Consider the following 15,533-nt stretch of genomic DNA (forward strand, 5'->3'; position numbering starts at 1 on the left):
TTTTTGTCATTTCAGGGTGTAGAGATGGCAGCGCTCTGAGGACTTTTATTTTGAAAGAGGGACTTCAAATTAAAACAATTATTTTAGATTGAATTTTTAAAGTGACACAGCCACACATCTCAGATAGATATGTCTTTAATATTTATTACAAAATCAATATATATTTCTGAATTTACAAACATTCCATAACATTTTCAGTTTTCATTTTCAATTTTTTCTCTCTAGTCATAAAATGCACAACATTTTAAAAGTTGGTCCTTGACGTAAGCATTTTTCTCCCTTTCATTTAATCACAATAAAATGTATATCAGATTAATAATTTGACAGTTCATTTCAAAATAAAAGATTAACAGTTAGAAAAACTAAAAAAATCATAACCGTATCTTTCCATCAGAAATAGAGTCATAAATCTCCTGTGTCATGGGGATGTAGCCCTTACTGTCCTCCAGGTAGTATAATCGATCCTGTATCACGGATGGGTTGAATCCCTCTTCGGCTAGCTTTGCCTTCATCTGCTTGAATGTTCCAGTCACAGCCAGGGAATTCTGGGATTTGAAAATTAAATAAATGATGTTAAAATGTGTGTTTTATGAATCTTAAGCGTTTTGAGCAAATCTTTAAAGGTACAATCTGGGATCAGGGAATCTCTTCAACATATCCCAGATCGTAGCTTTAAGTGCTTTGCAAATGAAAGGTATCATGATGATCATTGTAATTTGGGACATTACTCCCATAGGATTACCTGTATGCGTATGAAGCGTGGTCTAGCGTAGCTGGGCAGGGACGTCTTGACGTGCTGGAACGTGGCTTTGCTGTCAAACTCCACGTCAGCTTTCAGTTTGACAGCTGCCATCCCGATCCTCCCCTCGTGTCCTGTGGGGTCACAAAGCAGGATCACCAAGATAGCCAGCTAACCTTGAGAAACGTTCAGACATTACTATTGATTTTGGATTCTCCCCTAATGTCCTGGTTATTCACACCCAACATGAGGAGAACCCTCTGGGATAATAAATACACTATGATGTGACTGTGTGTGTTGTGTGTGTGTTGTGTGTGTGTTGCGTGTGTGTTGTGTGTGTGTTGTGTGTGTGTTGTGTGTGTGTTGTGTGTTTGTAGGTGTGTATTGTTCTATGTAACTATATATAGTATGTCAATTGTGTGTAGTGTATATTAAGAAAATTCAATGAATAAAATAATTATATAAAAAAGATAGATGTTTAATGAGGTGACTGTAAGTCGCTCTAGATAAGAATGTCTGCTATTTACTATATATATTTTTTTAGGGGGTGGATCAGCTTTGATATTGCAGATAGATTGTAACTTCCATCAATGTAATTGTCTGCATCACTTCCAATCCCCCATATGTTTTTTCCCCTCGCATATATATATATATATATATATATATATATATATATATATATATATATACATATACATATACATACACACACACACACATACACATTTCCTTTTTTAAATATATTTCCCTGTATTACTTTCCAACCCCACCACCCCTTCCCTAATTGGAGTAAACTTCTCTCTTCACAGCAAAATCTGCAGAGCTGGGAAGAATGTATCCCCCATATAAATAACATTGTATTGGTAGCAAGAATTTTATATAATAATTTAAAATGAAAAATTATACGTTTTGAATCCGGCGTCGTTTTGCGTATCAGTTCATAAACACTATGTCATGGGATCGGTACGTAAAAAATCTCTTCCCAACTATTTTGCAATCTATATGGGACGGCTGTCAATCATTTGGTCCTTAAATGAAACTGGTATACTTTGTTATTTATCACAGTTTTCTTTACCCAATTATGTTCTTTAATGCAAGGCCGACAGACAAGTTCCTTACATTTTCCGCCTTCCACTTTCCTCTTCCATTTTTGTGGTAATGCTGCAATTATTTGGTTGTAATTTTGGGTAGAGCAGACATTTCCATATGTTTTTGTTAGCTGCATGTGCGACATAACTCCACCAGTCCTACCGATGATATCATTTACGAAGATTATACCTTTTTTAAACATTTAACAACTTTTTTTTTTTTATCAATTAGTATATTTGAGTTTAACCACAATATTTGTTGCATTATTTGTTCTGTCGTTTCTGGAGGATTAAATTGAAATTGCAACCAACTTTCTATGGCTTGTTTTAGAAATAGTGATATTTGGGGGATTATTTCCTTTTCAAATAACTGAAAGTGTGAGGTTGTAATCTGAATAAAGGGGAAAAGGCCATTCTTGAACATTGGGTGAGACAATCTTACTAATTTGCTAGAGAACCAGTTCGGATTTAAGTATAACTTTTGTATGACTGAAGCTTTTAGTGATAGGTCTAATGCTTTAATATTAATAATTTCTGTCCTCCGAATTCATATTCATTCTATAAATAGGCCCGCTTAATTTTGTCTGGCTTGCCGTTCCAAATAAAATGGAATATTTTTTTCTCATATAATTTAAAAAACAGTTCGCTAGGCGTAGGCAAGACCATAAGCAAATAGGTCAACTGGGATAATACTAAAGAGTTATTCAAGGTGATTTTTCCACAAATTGACAGGTATTTACCTTTCCATGGTAGCAAGATCTTATCTATTTTTGCTAACTTTCTATTAAAATGTATTGAAGTGAGATCATTTATTTCATTTGGGATATGTATTACGAGTATATCCACATCACCATCAGACCATTTTATTGGTAAACTACATGGTAATATAAAATATTTATTTTTTTGTGATCCAATACGTAATATAGTACATTTATCTTAATTTGGTTGTAATCCAGAGAGGTTAGAAAATGTATCTAGATCCTCTATGAGGCTGTGGAGGGATTCAAGTTGTGGATTTAAAAGAAAACATGAATCATCAGCGTACAATGACACTTTTTAAGCCCTGGATTTCTAATCCTTTGATATTATTGTTGGATATGATTTTAATAGCTAACATCTCGATGGCCATAATAAATAGATATGCCAATAGTGGACAACCTTGTTTCACTCCTCTTGACAGTTTAAAACTTTGTGATTCTCCAAAATTGAAATGCTCCAGGCATTTATATGTAAACCCCAGTCGTACTTTATCAAATGCCTTTTCGAAGTCTGCTATGAATAGCAGGCCTGGTTTCCCAGATTTTTCATAGTGTTCTATTGTTTCCAGTACTTGCCTTATATTATCTCCAATGTATCTTCCGTGTAAAAAACCTGTCTGATTAGAATGAATAATGTCCGACAATACCTTATTAATTCTATGAGCTATACATTTTGCTAGAATTTTTGCATCACAACACTGAAGTGTAAGGGGCCTCCAATTTTTTTAAATGGACTGGATCTTTGTATATTCCACTTGTATCCTGTTTCAGTAATAATGAAATCAGACCTTCTTCTTGAGTGTCTGATAATCTACCATTTACATAGGAGTGGTTAAAACATGCTAATAACAATCCTCTGAGTATATCAAAAAAGGTTTGGTATACCTCGACTGGTATGCCATCCAACCCTGGAGTTTTCCCGGACTTAAAATCTTTAATTGCATCCAGAAGTTCCTCCTCTGTAATTTCACCTTCACATTAGTCTTTCTGCATGGCTGTTAATTTTACATTATCAATAGAAAAAAAAATCTCTACAATTAGCTTCAGTTAGAGGAGATGGAGGCGACTGAAATTAAAACATATGCTTAAAGTACTTTGTTTCCGCCTTCAAAATATAATTCAGTGAATCATGGGTGACTCCGTCATTTGTAACCAGTTTCAGTAAATTATTTTTGGTAGCATTCCTATGTTGAAGATTAAAAAAGAATTTGGTGCATTTTTCCCCATAATCCATCCAGTTTGCTTTATTTTTATAATATATTACACTTGATCTTTCTTGAATAAGTTTCTCCATTTATTTTTGTTTTTCCTCTAATTTATTCTGAGCCTCTATGTTACAGTTTTTATTGCTATCTATCTATTATTTTAGACCTTCTATTTCCTTTGTTAGTATGGACTCTTTCGACCTAAATTGCTTTTGTTTTCGAGATGAGTACTGAATTGCATGGCCTCTAAAGGCACATTTAAAGGTGTCCCATACAATAAGGGGATTTGCTGTACCTATGTTATGCCGGAAAAAATCAGTTATGAATTCCTCTGTCCTAGTTAAGAACAAGTTATCATCCAATAGGCTTTGATTAAATGTCCAATATCCTCGCCCACGTGGAAATTCAGTAAGAATAATGTATATGCCAATTATATGATGGTCCGACCGCATTCTGTCCCCTATCAACACTTTTTAAACTTTTGGTGCCAACAAGAATGACATAAGAAAGAAGTCAAGGCGACTAGCTTGATTGAGTCTCCGCCATGTATATCTCACTAGATCAGGATATTTAAGCCTCCATATATCCACTACTTCTAATGTATCCAAGACATTCATGATTTCCTTAAGAGCATGAGGGTGATTGTTTGTAGTGTGATTTCCTTTACGGTCCATTGAGCTATTTAGAACGGTATTATAATCTCCCACCATAATAATAGAGTATTGAATTGCTTGCAGGGTTGATAATGTATTATATATATTGTCAAAGAAGTGTGGATCATCATTATTTGGTCCGTAAAGGTTAATGAGCCATATCTGTTTATGGTCCAATAACATATTTAAAATAATCCATCTACCTTGCATATCTGTTTGGACAATTTGCACATTCGGATCGAAATTACTGTTAATTAATATCATCACCACTTTTGAGTTTCTTTGCCTATGGGAGAAGTATATTTAGCCCCCCCATTCCTTTTTCCACGCAACTTCATCTAGAATTGTTGAATGAGTTTCCTGTAAACAATAGATATTATATTCCTTCTCTTTGAGCCATGTAAATATTGTTATTCTTTTGTTATTATCTGCTAAGCCATTACAATTATAACTGGCTATACTTATTTCACCATATACCATAATGAGATACAAGTTTCAAAACTATTTATCATTATATATGTTTGTACATTTATCAATAAAAAATACCATAGTGATTGAGTGTCCATATAGCTGTACCATGATATTTGCATTGCTACTAAGTAACCCTCCAATTGTTCTCCACTAATTCCCCCGCTAAAGCCCCTCCCCGTCCCAAGTTGGGCCGTCATCCCAGTGATCGGTATACCACCCACGTCCCGCCGGATCCCTAGGGCCCCGAGAGGCCAGGACCTATCCATCGAAAAGAGCACACAGTGCCACCCACAAAACAGAAGCAGGTCAACCGCCAAAAGCATTTCCAATGCTCTCACCTCAATATATATTCAGCTTTTTCTTAAAATCAGCATCTCTAAATGTATGACAGCCATTCCATTCCAGTGTCTGTTGAATTCCAACACAGGCACACCTCATTCTACTGAATTAGGTACTGATTAGGTGATCACCTGAACCAAATATTTTTTAATGAGGAAAAGTAGAAAAACCACTGCTGTGGTCATCACTATCCTCTTGCAATAGGACCAGCTTGATGGTAAAAACAGTGCTAATAGTACCTCAAAAGTAATATTAATACAAAAATAACTATTGACCATGACAAAAGAGTTGAAAAGGAAAGTTTTGAGTGAGGAAAAGAAGAGTTCAATTCTGGCTTTACTGGCAGAGGGATACAGTGAGCGTCAGGTTGCTTCCATCCTTAAAATTTCAAAGACGGCGGTTCATAAGAACAATGTCAAGCAGCAGACATTGGGGACAACAAAGCTACAGACCGGCAGAGGGCGAAAACGACTCTCTACTGACCGGGATGACCGCCAACTCATTCGAATGTCACTCAACAACCGTAGGATGACATCAAGTGACCTACAAAAAGAATGGCAAACGGCAGCTGGGGTGAAGTGCACGGCGAGGACGGTTCGAAACAGGCTCCTATGGGGCAGGGCTGAAGTCGTGCAAAGCTAGAAAAAAAGCCCTTCATCAATGAGAAGCAAAGAAGAGCCAGGCTGAGGTTTGCAAAATACCATGAGGATTGGACCGTAGAGGACTGGAGTAAGTTCATCTTCTCTGATGAGTCCAATTTTCAGCTTTGACCAACACCTGGTCGTCTAATGGTTAGACAGAGACCTGGAGAGGCCTACAAGCCACAGCATCTCGCACCCACTGTGAAATTTGGTGGAGGATCGGTGATGATCTGGGGGTGCTTCAGCAAGGCTGGAATCGGGCAGATTTGTTTTTGTGAAGGACGCATGAATCAAGCCACGTACAAAGTTGTCCTGGAAGAAAACTTGCTTCCTTTTGCTCTGACATTGTTCCCCAACTCTGAGGATTGGTTTTTCCAGAAGGACAATGCGCCATGCCACACAGCCAGGTCAATCAAGGTGTGGATGGAGGACCACCAGATCAAGACCCTGTCATGGCCAGCCCAATCTCCAGACCTGAACCCCATTGAAAACTTCTGGAATGTGATCAAGAGGAAGCTGGATGGTCACAAGCCATCAAACAAAGCCGAGCTGCTTGAATTTTTGCGCCAGGAGTGGCATAAAGTCACCCAACATCAATGTGAAAGACTGGTGGAGAGCATGCCAAGACGCATGAAAGCTGTGATTGAAAATCAGGGTTATTCCACCAAATATTGATTTCTGAACTCTTCCTTAGTTAAAACATTAGTATTGTGTTGTTTAAAAATGAACATGAACTTATTTTCTTTGCATTATTCGAGGTCTGACAACACTGCATATTTGTTGTTATTTTGACCAGTTGTCATTTTCTGAAAATAAATGTAAATAAATAAAATAAATGCTCTAAATGACAATATTTTTATTTGGAATTTGGGAGAAATGTTGTCAGTAGTTTATAGAATAAAACAAAAATTTTATTTTTACCCAAACACATACCTATAACTAGTAAAACCAGAGAAACAGATAATTTTGCAGTGGTCTCTTAATTTTTTCCACAGCTGTATATATAGCTATTTAAAAATATATGTCTATTCAAATATCTTGCATATCTATATTACTCAAATGCAAAATCACCTGGAACCTTGACACCGTAGACGTTGGCTTCTTCGATACATTCCACCATGATCAGGTGCTCAGTCACCTCTGTGGTGGCCACGTTCTCTCCTTTCCACCTGGACGTCAACTCATATCAGATTAATTCAGTAAGTAACCTGGCCTAGAACCCAAAGAGCAAGCAGAAGCAGAGGCAGACTGGAAACACTTCCAAGAAGCAAGAAACCAAGAGAAACCAAGCTCATAACTCAACCGGTAGGTGATTCACAGGACAGGACAACACATCGTATTAAACCCAGCTCATTATTAAACATTTTGTTTGACAACTACTAAACTAAAACAGCATTCTGACCTGAAGGTGTCTCCGATGCGGTCCATGAAGTAAACAAATCCCTGGTGGTCGATCCTCAGCAGGTCTCCACTGTTGAAGTACAGATCTCCCTTAACAAACACATCTGTCAGCTTCTTCCTGTCTGTCTGCTGCTGGTTATTAGCATAGCCATTGAACGGAGCCCGCGCGCTAATCTTGGAAACCAGTAGACCAGTTTCTCCTGAGGACCAAAACAACAAGTAATTGTGTGTTTGTGTGTATGTGTGTGTGTGTGTGTGTGTGTGAATATGTGTGTGTGAATATGTGTGTGTGTGTTCTCACCTTTAGGGACTTTGATACAGAAACCTCTAGAGTCTTTGACAGGTTCCTCTCTCTCTGTGTCATACTGAATCAGAGCGTATGAGAAGCTTGCCTGCAAGCACACATAAACAAACAAACAGACAGACAACAACAAACAGACAGACAGACAACAAACAGACAAACAATAACAAACAGACAGAAACAAACAGACAGACAACAACAAACAGACAGACAGACAACAAACAGACAGACAACAACAAACAGACAGAAACAAACAGACAGACAACAACAAACAGACAGAAACAAACAGACAGACAACAACAAACAGACAGAAACAAACAGACAGACAACAACAAACAGACAGAAACAAACAGACAGACAACAACAAACAGACAGACAACAACAAACAGACAGACAACAACAAACAGACAGAAACAAACAGACAGACAACAACAAACAGACAGACAACAACAAACAGACAGACAACAACAAACAGACAGAAACAAACAGACAGACAACAACAAACAGACAGACAACAACAAACAGACAGACAGACAGACAGACAGACAGACAGACAGACAGACAGACAGACAGACAGACAGACAGACAGACAGACAGACAGACAGACAGACAGACAGACAGACAGACAGACAGACAGACAGACAGACATAACATCAGAAAACAATGACACACAGTATCTAAGTAGTGTAATGTATGTATGTATGTAGTGTAATGTATGTATGTAGTGTAATGTATGTAAGTAGTGTAATGTATGTAATGTAATGTATGTATGTATGTAGTGTAATGTATGTAATGTAATGTATGTATGTAATGTAATGTAATGTATGTAATGTAATGTATGTATGTAATGTAATGTAATGTATGTAATGTAATGTATGTATGTAATGTAATGTAATGTATGTAATGTAATGTATGTATGTAAGTAGTGTAATGTATGTAAGTAGTGTAATGTATGTAAGTAGTGTAATGTATGTAATGTAATGTATGTATGTAAGTAGTGTAATGTATGTATGTAGTGTAATGTATGTAATGTAATGTATGTATGTAATGTAATGTAATGTATGTAATGTAATGTATGTATGTAAGTAGTGTAATGTATGTAAGTAGTGTAATGTATGTAAGTAGTGTAATGTATGTAATGTAATGTATGTATGTAAGTAGTGTAATGTATGTAAGTAGTGTAATGTATGTAATGTAATGTATGTATGTAAGTAGTGTAATGTATGTATGTAGTGTAATGTATGTAAGTAGTGTAATGTATGTAATGTAATGTATGTATGTAAGTAGTGTAATGTATGTATGTAGTGTAATGTATGTAATGTAATGTAATGTATGTAATGTAATGTATGTATGTAAGTAGTGTAATGTATGTAAGTAGTGTAATGTATGTAAGTAGTGTAATGTATGTAATGTAATGTATGTATGTAAGTAGTGTAATGTATGTATGTAGTGTAATGTATGTAAGTAGTGTAATGTATGTAATGTAATGTATGTATGTAAGTAGTGTAATGTATGTATGTAGTGTAATGTATGTATGTAGTGTAATGTATGTAATGTAATGTATGTATGTAAGTAGTGTAATGTATGTAATGTAATGTATGTATGTAAGTAGTGTAATGTATGTATGTAGTGTAATGTATGTAATGTAGTGTAATGTATGTAATGTAATGTATGTATGTAAGTAGTGTAATGTATGTATGTAGTGTAATGTATGTATGTAGTGTAATGTATGTAATGTAATGTATGTATGTAAGTAGTGTAATGTATGTAATGTAATGTATGTATGTAAGTAGTGTAATGTATGTATGTAGTGTAATGTATGTAATGTAGTGTAATGTATGTAATGTAATGTATGTATGTAAGTAGTGTAATGTATGTATGTAGTGTAATGTATGTATGTAGTGTAATGTATGTAATGTAATGTATGTATGTAAGTAGTGTAATGTATGTATGTAGTGTAATGTATGTATGTAGTGTAATGTATGTAATGTAATGTATGTATGTAAGTAGTGTAATGTATGTATGTAGTGTAATGTATGTATGTAGTGTAATGTATGTAATGTAATGTATGTATGTAAGTAGTGTAATGTATGTATGTAGTGTAATGTATGTATGTAGTGTAATGTATGTAATGTAATGTATGTATGTAAGTAGTGTAATGTATGTAATGTAATGTATGTATGTAAGTAGTGTAATGTATGTATGTAGTGTAATGTATGTAATGTAGTGTAATGTATGTAATGTAATGTATGTATGTAAGTAGTGTAATGTATGTATGTAGTGTAATGTATGTATGTAGTGTAATGTATGTAATGTAATGTATGTATGTAAGTAGTGTAATGTATGTATGTAGTGTAATGTATGTAATGTAGTGTAATGTATGTAATGTAATGTATGTATGTAAGTAGTGTAATGTATGTATGTAGTGTAATGTATGTATGTAGTGTAATGTATGTAATGTAATGTATGTATGTAAGTAGTGTAATGTATGTAATGTATGTATGTAAGTAGTGTAATGTATGTATGTAGTGTAATGTATGTAATGTAGTGTAATGTATGTAATGTAATGTATGTATGTAAGTAGTGTAATGTATGTATGTAGTGTAATGTATGTATGTAGTGTAATGTATGTAATGTAATGTATGTATGTAAGTAGTGTAATGTATGTAATGTAATGTATGTATGTAAGTAGTGTAATGTATGTATGTAGTGTAATGTATGTAATGTAGTGTAATGTATGTAATGTAATGTATGTATGTAAGTAGTGTAATGTATGTATGTAGTGTAATGTATGTATGTAGTGTAATGTATGTAATGTAATGTATGTATGTAAGTAGTGTAATGTATGTAATGTAATGTATGTATGTAAGTAGTGTAATGTATGTATGTAGTGTAATGTATGTAATGTAGTGTAATGTATGTAATGTAATGTATGTATGTAAGTAGTGTAATGTATGTATGTAGTGTAATGTATGTATGTAGTGTAATGTATGTAATGTAATGTATGTATGTAAGTAGTGTAATGTATGTATGTAGTGTAATGTATGTATGTAGTGTAATGTATGTAATGTAATGTATGTATGTAAGTAGTGTAATGTATGTATGTAGTGTAATGTATGTATGTAGTGTAATGTATGTAATGTAATGTATGTATGTAAGTAGTGTAATGTATGTATGTAGTGTAATGTATGTAATGTAGTGTAATGTATGTAATGTAATGTATGTATGTAAGTAGTGTAATGTATGTATGTAGTGTAATGTATGTATGTAGTGTAATGTATGTAATGTAATGTATGTATGTAAGTAGTGTAATGTATGTATGTAGTGTAATGTATGTAATGTAGTGTAATGTATGTAATGTAATGTATGTATGTAAGTAGTGTAATGTATGTATGTAGTGTAATGTATGTATGTAGTGTAATGTATGTAATGTAATGTATGTATGTAAGTAGTGTAATGTATGTAATGTATGTATGTAAGTAGTGTAATGTATGTATGTAGTGTAATGTATGTAATGTAGTGTAATGTATGTAATGTAATGTATGTATGTAAGTAGTGTAATGTATGTATGTAGTGTAATGTATGTATGTAGTGTAATGTATGTAATGTAATGTATGTATGTAAGTAGTGTAATGTATGTATGTAGTGTAATGTATGTATGTAGTGTAATGTATGTAATGTAGTGTAATGTATGTAAGTAGTGTAATGTATGTATGTAGTGTAATGTATGTAATGTAGTGTAATGTATGTAATGTAATGTATGTATGTAAGTAGTGTAATGTATGTAATGTAATGTATGTATGTAAGTAGTGTAATGTATGTATGTAATGTAATGTATGTATTTTAGAACACCTACTCATTCAAGGGTTTTTCTATATTTGTACTATTTTTTACAATGTAGAATAATAGCGAAGACATCAAAACTATGAAATAACACATATGGAATCATGTAGTAACCAAAAAAGTGTTAAACAAATCAACATATATTTTACAGTCTTGAAGGAGTTCCCACATATGCTGAGCACTTGAGTTTCTTTATATTTGAGTTTCTTCAAATCGCCACACTTTGCCTTGATGACAGCTTTGCACACTCTTGGCATTCTCTCAACCAGCTTCATGAGGTAGTCACCTGGAATGCATTTCATTTAACAGGTGTGCCTTCTTAAAAGTTAATTTGTGGAATTTATTTCCTTCTTAATGTGTTTGAGTCAGTCAGTTGTGTTGTGACAAGGTATACAAAAGAGAGCCCTATTTGGTAAAAGACCAAGTCCATATTATGGCAAGAACAGCTCAAATAAGCAAAGAGAAACGACAGTCCATCATTACTTTAAGACATGAAGGTCAGTCAATCCGGAACATTTCAAGAACTTTCAAAGTTTCTTCAAGTGCAGTCGCAAAAACCATCAAGCGCTATGATGAAACTGGCTCTCATGAGGTCCGCCACAGGAATGGAAGACCCAGAGTTACCTCTGCTGCAGAGGATAAGTTCATTAGACTTACCAGCCTCAGAAATTGCAGGCCAAATAAATGCTTCACAGAGTTCAAGTAACAGACACATCTCAACATCAACTGTTCAGAGGGGACTGTGTGAATCAGGCCTTCATGGTCGAATTGCTACAAAGAAACCACTACTAAAGGACACCAATAAGAAGAAGAGACTTGCTTCGCCAAGAAACACGAGCAATGGACATTAGACTGGTGGAAATGTGTCTGGAGTCCAAATTTGAGATTTTTGGTTCCAACAGCCGTGTCTTTGTGAGACGCGGCGTGGGTGAACGGATGATCTCCGCATGTGTAGTTCCCACCGAAAAGCATGGAGGAGGAGGTGGTATGGTGTGGGGGTGCTTTGCTGGTGACACTGTCTGTGATTTATTTATAATTCAAGGCACACTTAACCCGCATGGCTACCACAGCATTCTGCAGTGATACGCCATCCCATCTGCTTTGAGCTTAGTGGGACTATCATTTGTTTTTCAACAGGACAATGACCCAACACACCTCCAGGCTGTGTAAGGGCTATTTTACCAAGAAGGAGAGTGATGGAGTGCTGCATCAGATGACCTGGCCTCCACAATCCCCCGACCTCAACCCAATTGAGATGGTTTGGGATGAGTCGGACCGCAGAGTGAAGGAAAAGGAGCCGACAAGTGCTCAGCATATGTGGGAACTCCTTCAAGACTGTAAAATATATGTTGATTTGTTTAACACTTTTTTGGTTACTACATGTTTCCATATGTGTTATTTCATAGTTTTGATGTCTTCACTATTATTCTACAATATAAAAAAGAGTAGAAATATAGTGTAGACATTGTTAATGTTGTAAATGGCTATTGTAGCTGGAAACGGCTGATTTTTTATGGAATATCTACATAGGCGTACAGAGGCCCATTATCAGCAACCATCAGTCCTGTGTTCCAATGGCACGTTGTGTTTGCTAATCCAAGTTCATCATTTTAAAAGGCTAATTGATCATTAGAAAACCCTTTTGCAATTATGTTAGCACAGCTGAAAACTGTTGTGCTGATTAAAGAAGCAATAAAACTGGCCTTCTTGAGACTAGTTGAGTATCTGGAGCATCAGCAATTGTGTGTTCGATTACAGGCTCAAAATGGCCAGAAACAAATAACTTTCTTCTGAAACTCGTCAGTCTATTCTTGTTCTGAGAAATGAAGGCTATTCCATGCGAGAAATTGCCAAGAAACTGAAGATCTCGTACAACGCTGTGTACTACTCCCTTCACAGAACAGCGCAAACCGGCTCTAACCAGAATAGAAAGAGGAGTGGGAGGCCCCGGTGCACAGCTGAGCAAGAGGACAAGTACATTAGAGTGTCTAGTTTGAGAAACAGACGCCTCACAGGTCCTCAAATGGCAGCTTCATTAAATAGTACCCGCAAAACACCAGTCTCAATGTCAACAGTGAAGAGGCGACTCTGGGATGCTGACCTTCTAGGCAGAGTTGCAAAGAAAAAGCCATATCTCAGACTGGCCAATAAAAATAAAAGATTGGGCAGTCTGAGATATGGCTTTTTCTTTGCAACTCTGCCTAGAAGGTCAGCATCCCGGAGTCGCCTCTTCACTGTTGACGTTGAGACTGGTGTTTTGTGAGTACTATTTAATGAAGCTGCCAGTTGAGGACCTGTAAGGCGCCTGTTTCTCAAACTATTATTCTGACATTTCACCATTCTTAAAATAAAGTGGTGATCCTAACTGACCTAAGACAGGGAATTTTTACTAGGATTAAATGTCAGGAATTGTGAAAAACCGAGTTTAAATGTATTTGGCTAAGGTGTATGTAAACTTCAGACTTCAACTGTATGTAGTATAATGTATGTATGTAGTATAATGTATGTATGTAGTGTAATGTTTGTATGTAGTGTAATGTTTGTATGTAGTGTAATTAGTATGTAACACCTATGTAATACGAGTATCTAATAACAATGATGTCATAGTGCCACCAGAAAAGATGTTCTACTTCTTCTTGTGTTTCCATACAGAACAGTGTCCTGACACTTCATCACACCGACCTAATACATCTCACATAGACTGTCAGGAATAGAAAATATAATAGTCTTTCTCATAAGCTCAGTGGTTGCATCCCAATGGCACCCTATTCCCTATATAGTGCACTACATTTGACCAGAGCCCTATGGACCCTAGTCAAAAGTAGTGCACTATATAGGGAATAGGGTGCCATTTGGGACACTGCAGCCATTATCGTCCAAGACAGTAGTCTCACTTTGTGAAGGAAGTGCTCTTTGCCGATCGCGCCGACTTTCCCGATGTAGTTGATGAAGCCGCCATTTCCCTCGGTGGCGCCGTAGCATTCACAGACACGGATGTCACCGAAACGCTGCAGGAACTCTGACCAGGTGTCTGCTCTAAGCCCGTTACCCAGGGCCAGACGTACCTTGTGATGCCTGTCATTATCTTTCTGAGGAGGAGAGGAGAGGAGAGGAGAGGAGAGGAGAGGAGAGGAGAGGAGAGGAGAGGAGAGGAGAGGAGAGGAGAGGAGAGGAGAGGAGAGGAGAGGAGAGGAGAGGAGAGGAGGAGAGAGGTGAGGAGAGAGGAGAGGGGAGAGGGGAGAGGGGAGGAGAAGTGAGGAGAGAGGAGAGGTGAGGAGAGGGGAGAGGTTGAGGAGAGAGGATGTACAGGTATTTGGTTTACATTCATTAATGATAGAATGACAATACTAAATCCGACCATTTCTTTTTGGTCTTTAATCCTCTGAATGATCAAACTAACAGGAGGCATGTGTTCCAATACCTTGGGTGCATTACAGAGGTACCTCATGATCTCTCCTATGTACTGGATCACTGTCACGTTGTATTTCCTGCAGTCATCCCAGAAATTAGAGGCAGAGAATTTACGCCTCAGGACAATGGTGATGCCTGAGAGGAGAAGGTAAAGCACCAACATTCAACAGAGCTCACAACCTCATGGACAAACAAACTAACTAACTGACTGACTGCTAATGATTACCTAACCAACTAACTCACTGACTGACTGACTAAATGATTACCTAACTAACTCACTGACTGACTGACTAAATTATTACCTAACTAACTCACTGACTGACTGACTAAATGATTACCTAACTAACTAACTCACTGACTGACTGACTAAATGATTACGTAACTAACTAACTCACTGACTGACTAAATGGTTACCTAACTAACTAACTCACTGACTGACTAAATTATTACCTAACTAACTAACGCACAGTCCCGTCTGAATGGTTCTGGTTAGGGCCAGGAGTTGTTCCTGACCATGTGACTGAACCAGGAAGGAATAACTCTGGGCCCTAGTTAAAGGCTACAGCACCACTAAGGCCTAGGAGTTTTCCTGGTTGATTTTATCGTCTAAGGAAATTATTGACATAAACAGCTTTGAACTCTGGGGGTAGTATCCCAAATGGCGCCCTATTCCCTATAAAGTG

General features: G+C 36.4%; 1 protein-coding gene across 1 annotated transcript in view; it reads right to left on the reverse strand.

Annotated features, from left to right (window-relative positions):
* Positions 1-119: 119 nt before the first annotated feature.
* Positions 120-15,533, reverse strand: part of LOC311125535 (long-chain fatty acid transport protein 2-like) — a 30,362-nt gene continuing 14,948 nt past the window's right edge. Inside the window, exons 4-10 of the mRNA XM_084199571.1 lie at positions 14,861-14,985; positions 14,334-14,528; positions 7,597-7,687; positions 7,297-7,495; positions 6,966-7,063; positions 743-873; positions 120-545 (exon numbers count right to left, since the gene is read on the reverse strand). Coding sequence (XP_084055697.1) covers positions 372-545; positions 743-873; positions 6,966-7,063; positions 7,297-7,495; positions 7,597-7,687; positions 14,334-14,528; positions 14,861-14,985 — 1,013 coding nt within the window. The 3' untranslated portion in view covers positions 120-371. The remainder of the gene's footprint in view (positions 546-742; positions 874-6,965; positions 7,064-7,296; positions 7,496-7,596; positions 7,688-14,333; positions 14,529-14,860; positions 14,986-15,533) is intronic.

This window comes from Coregonus lavaretus, assembly GCF_964263955.1.
Source record: "Coregonus lavaretus genome assembly, contig: HAP1_SCAFFOLD_1405, whole genome shotgun sequence".
Classification (NCBI taxonomy): domain Eukaryota; kingdom Metazoa; phylum Chordata; class Actinopteri; order Salmoniformes; family Salmonidae; genus Coregonus; species Coregonus lavaretus.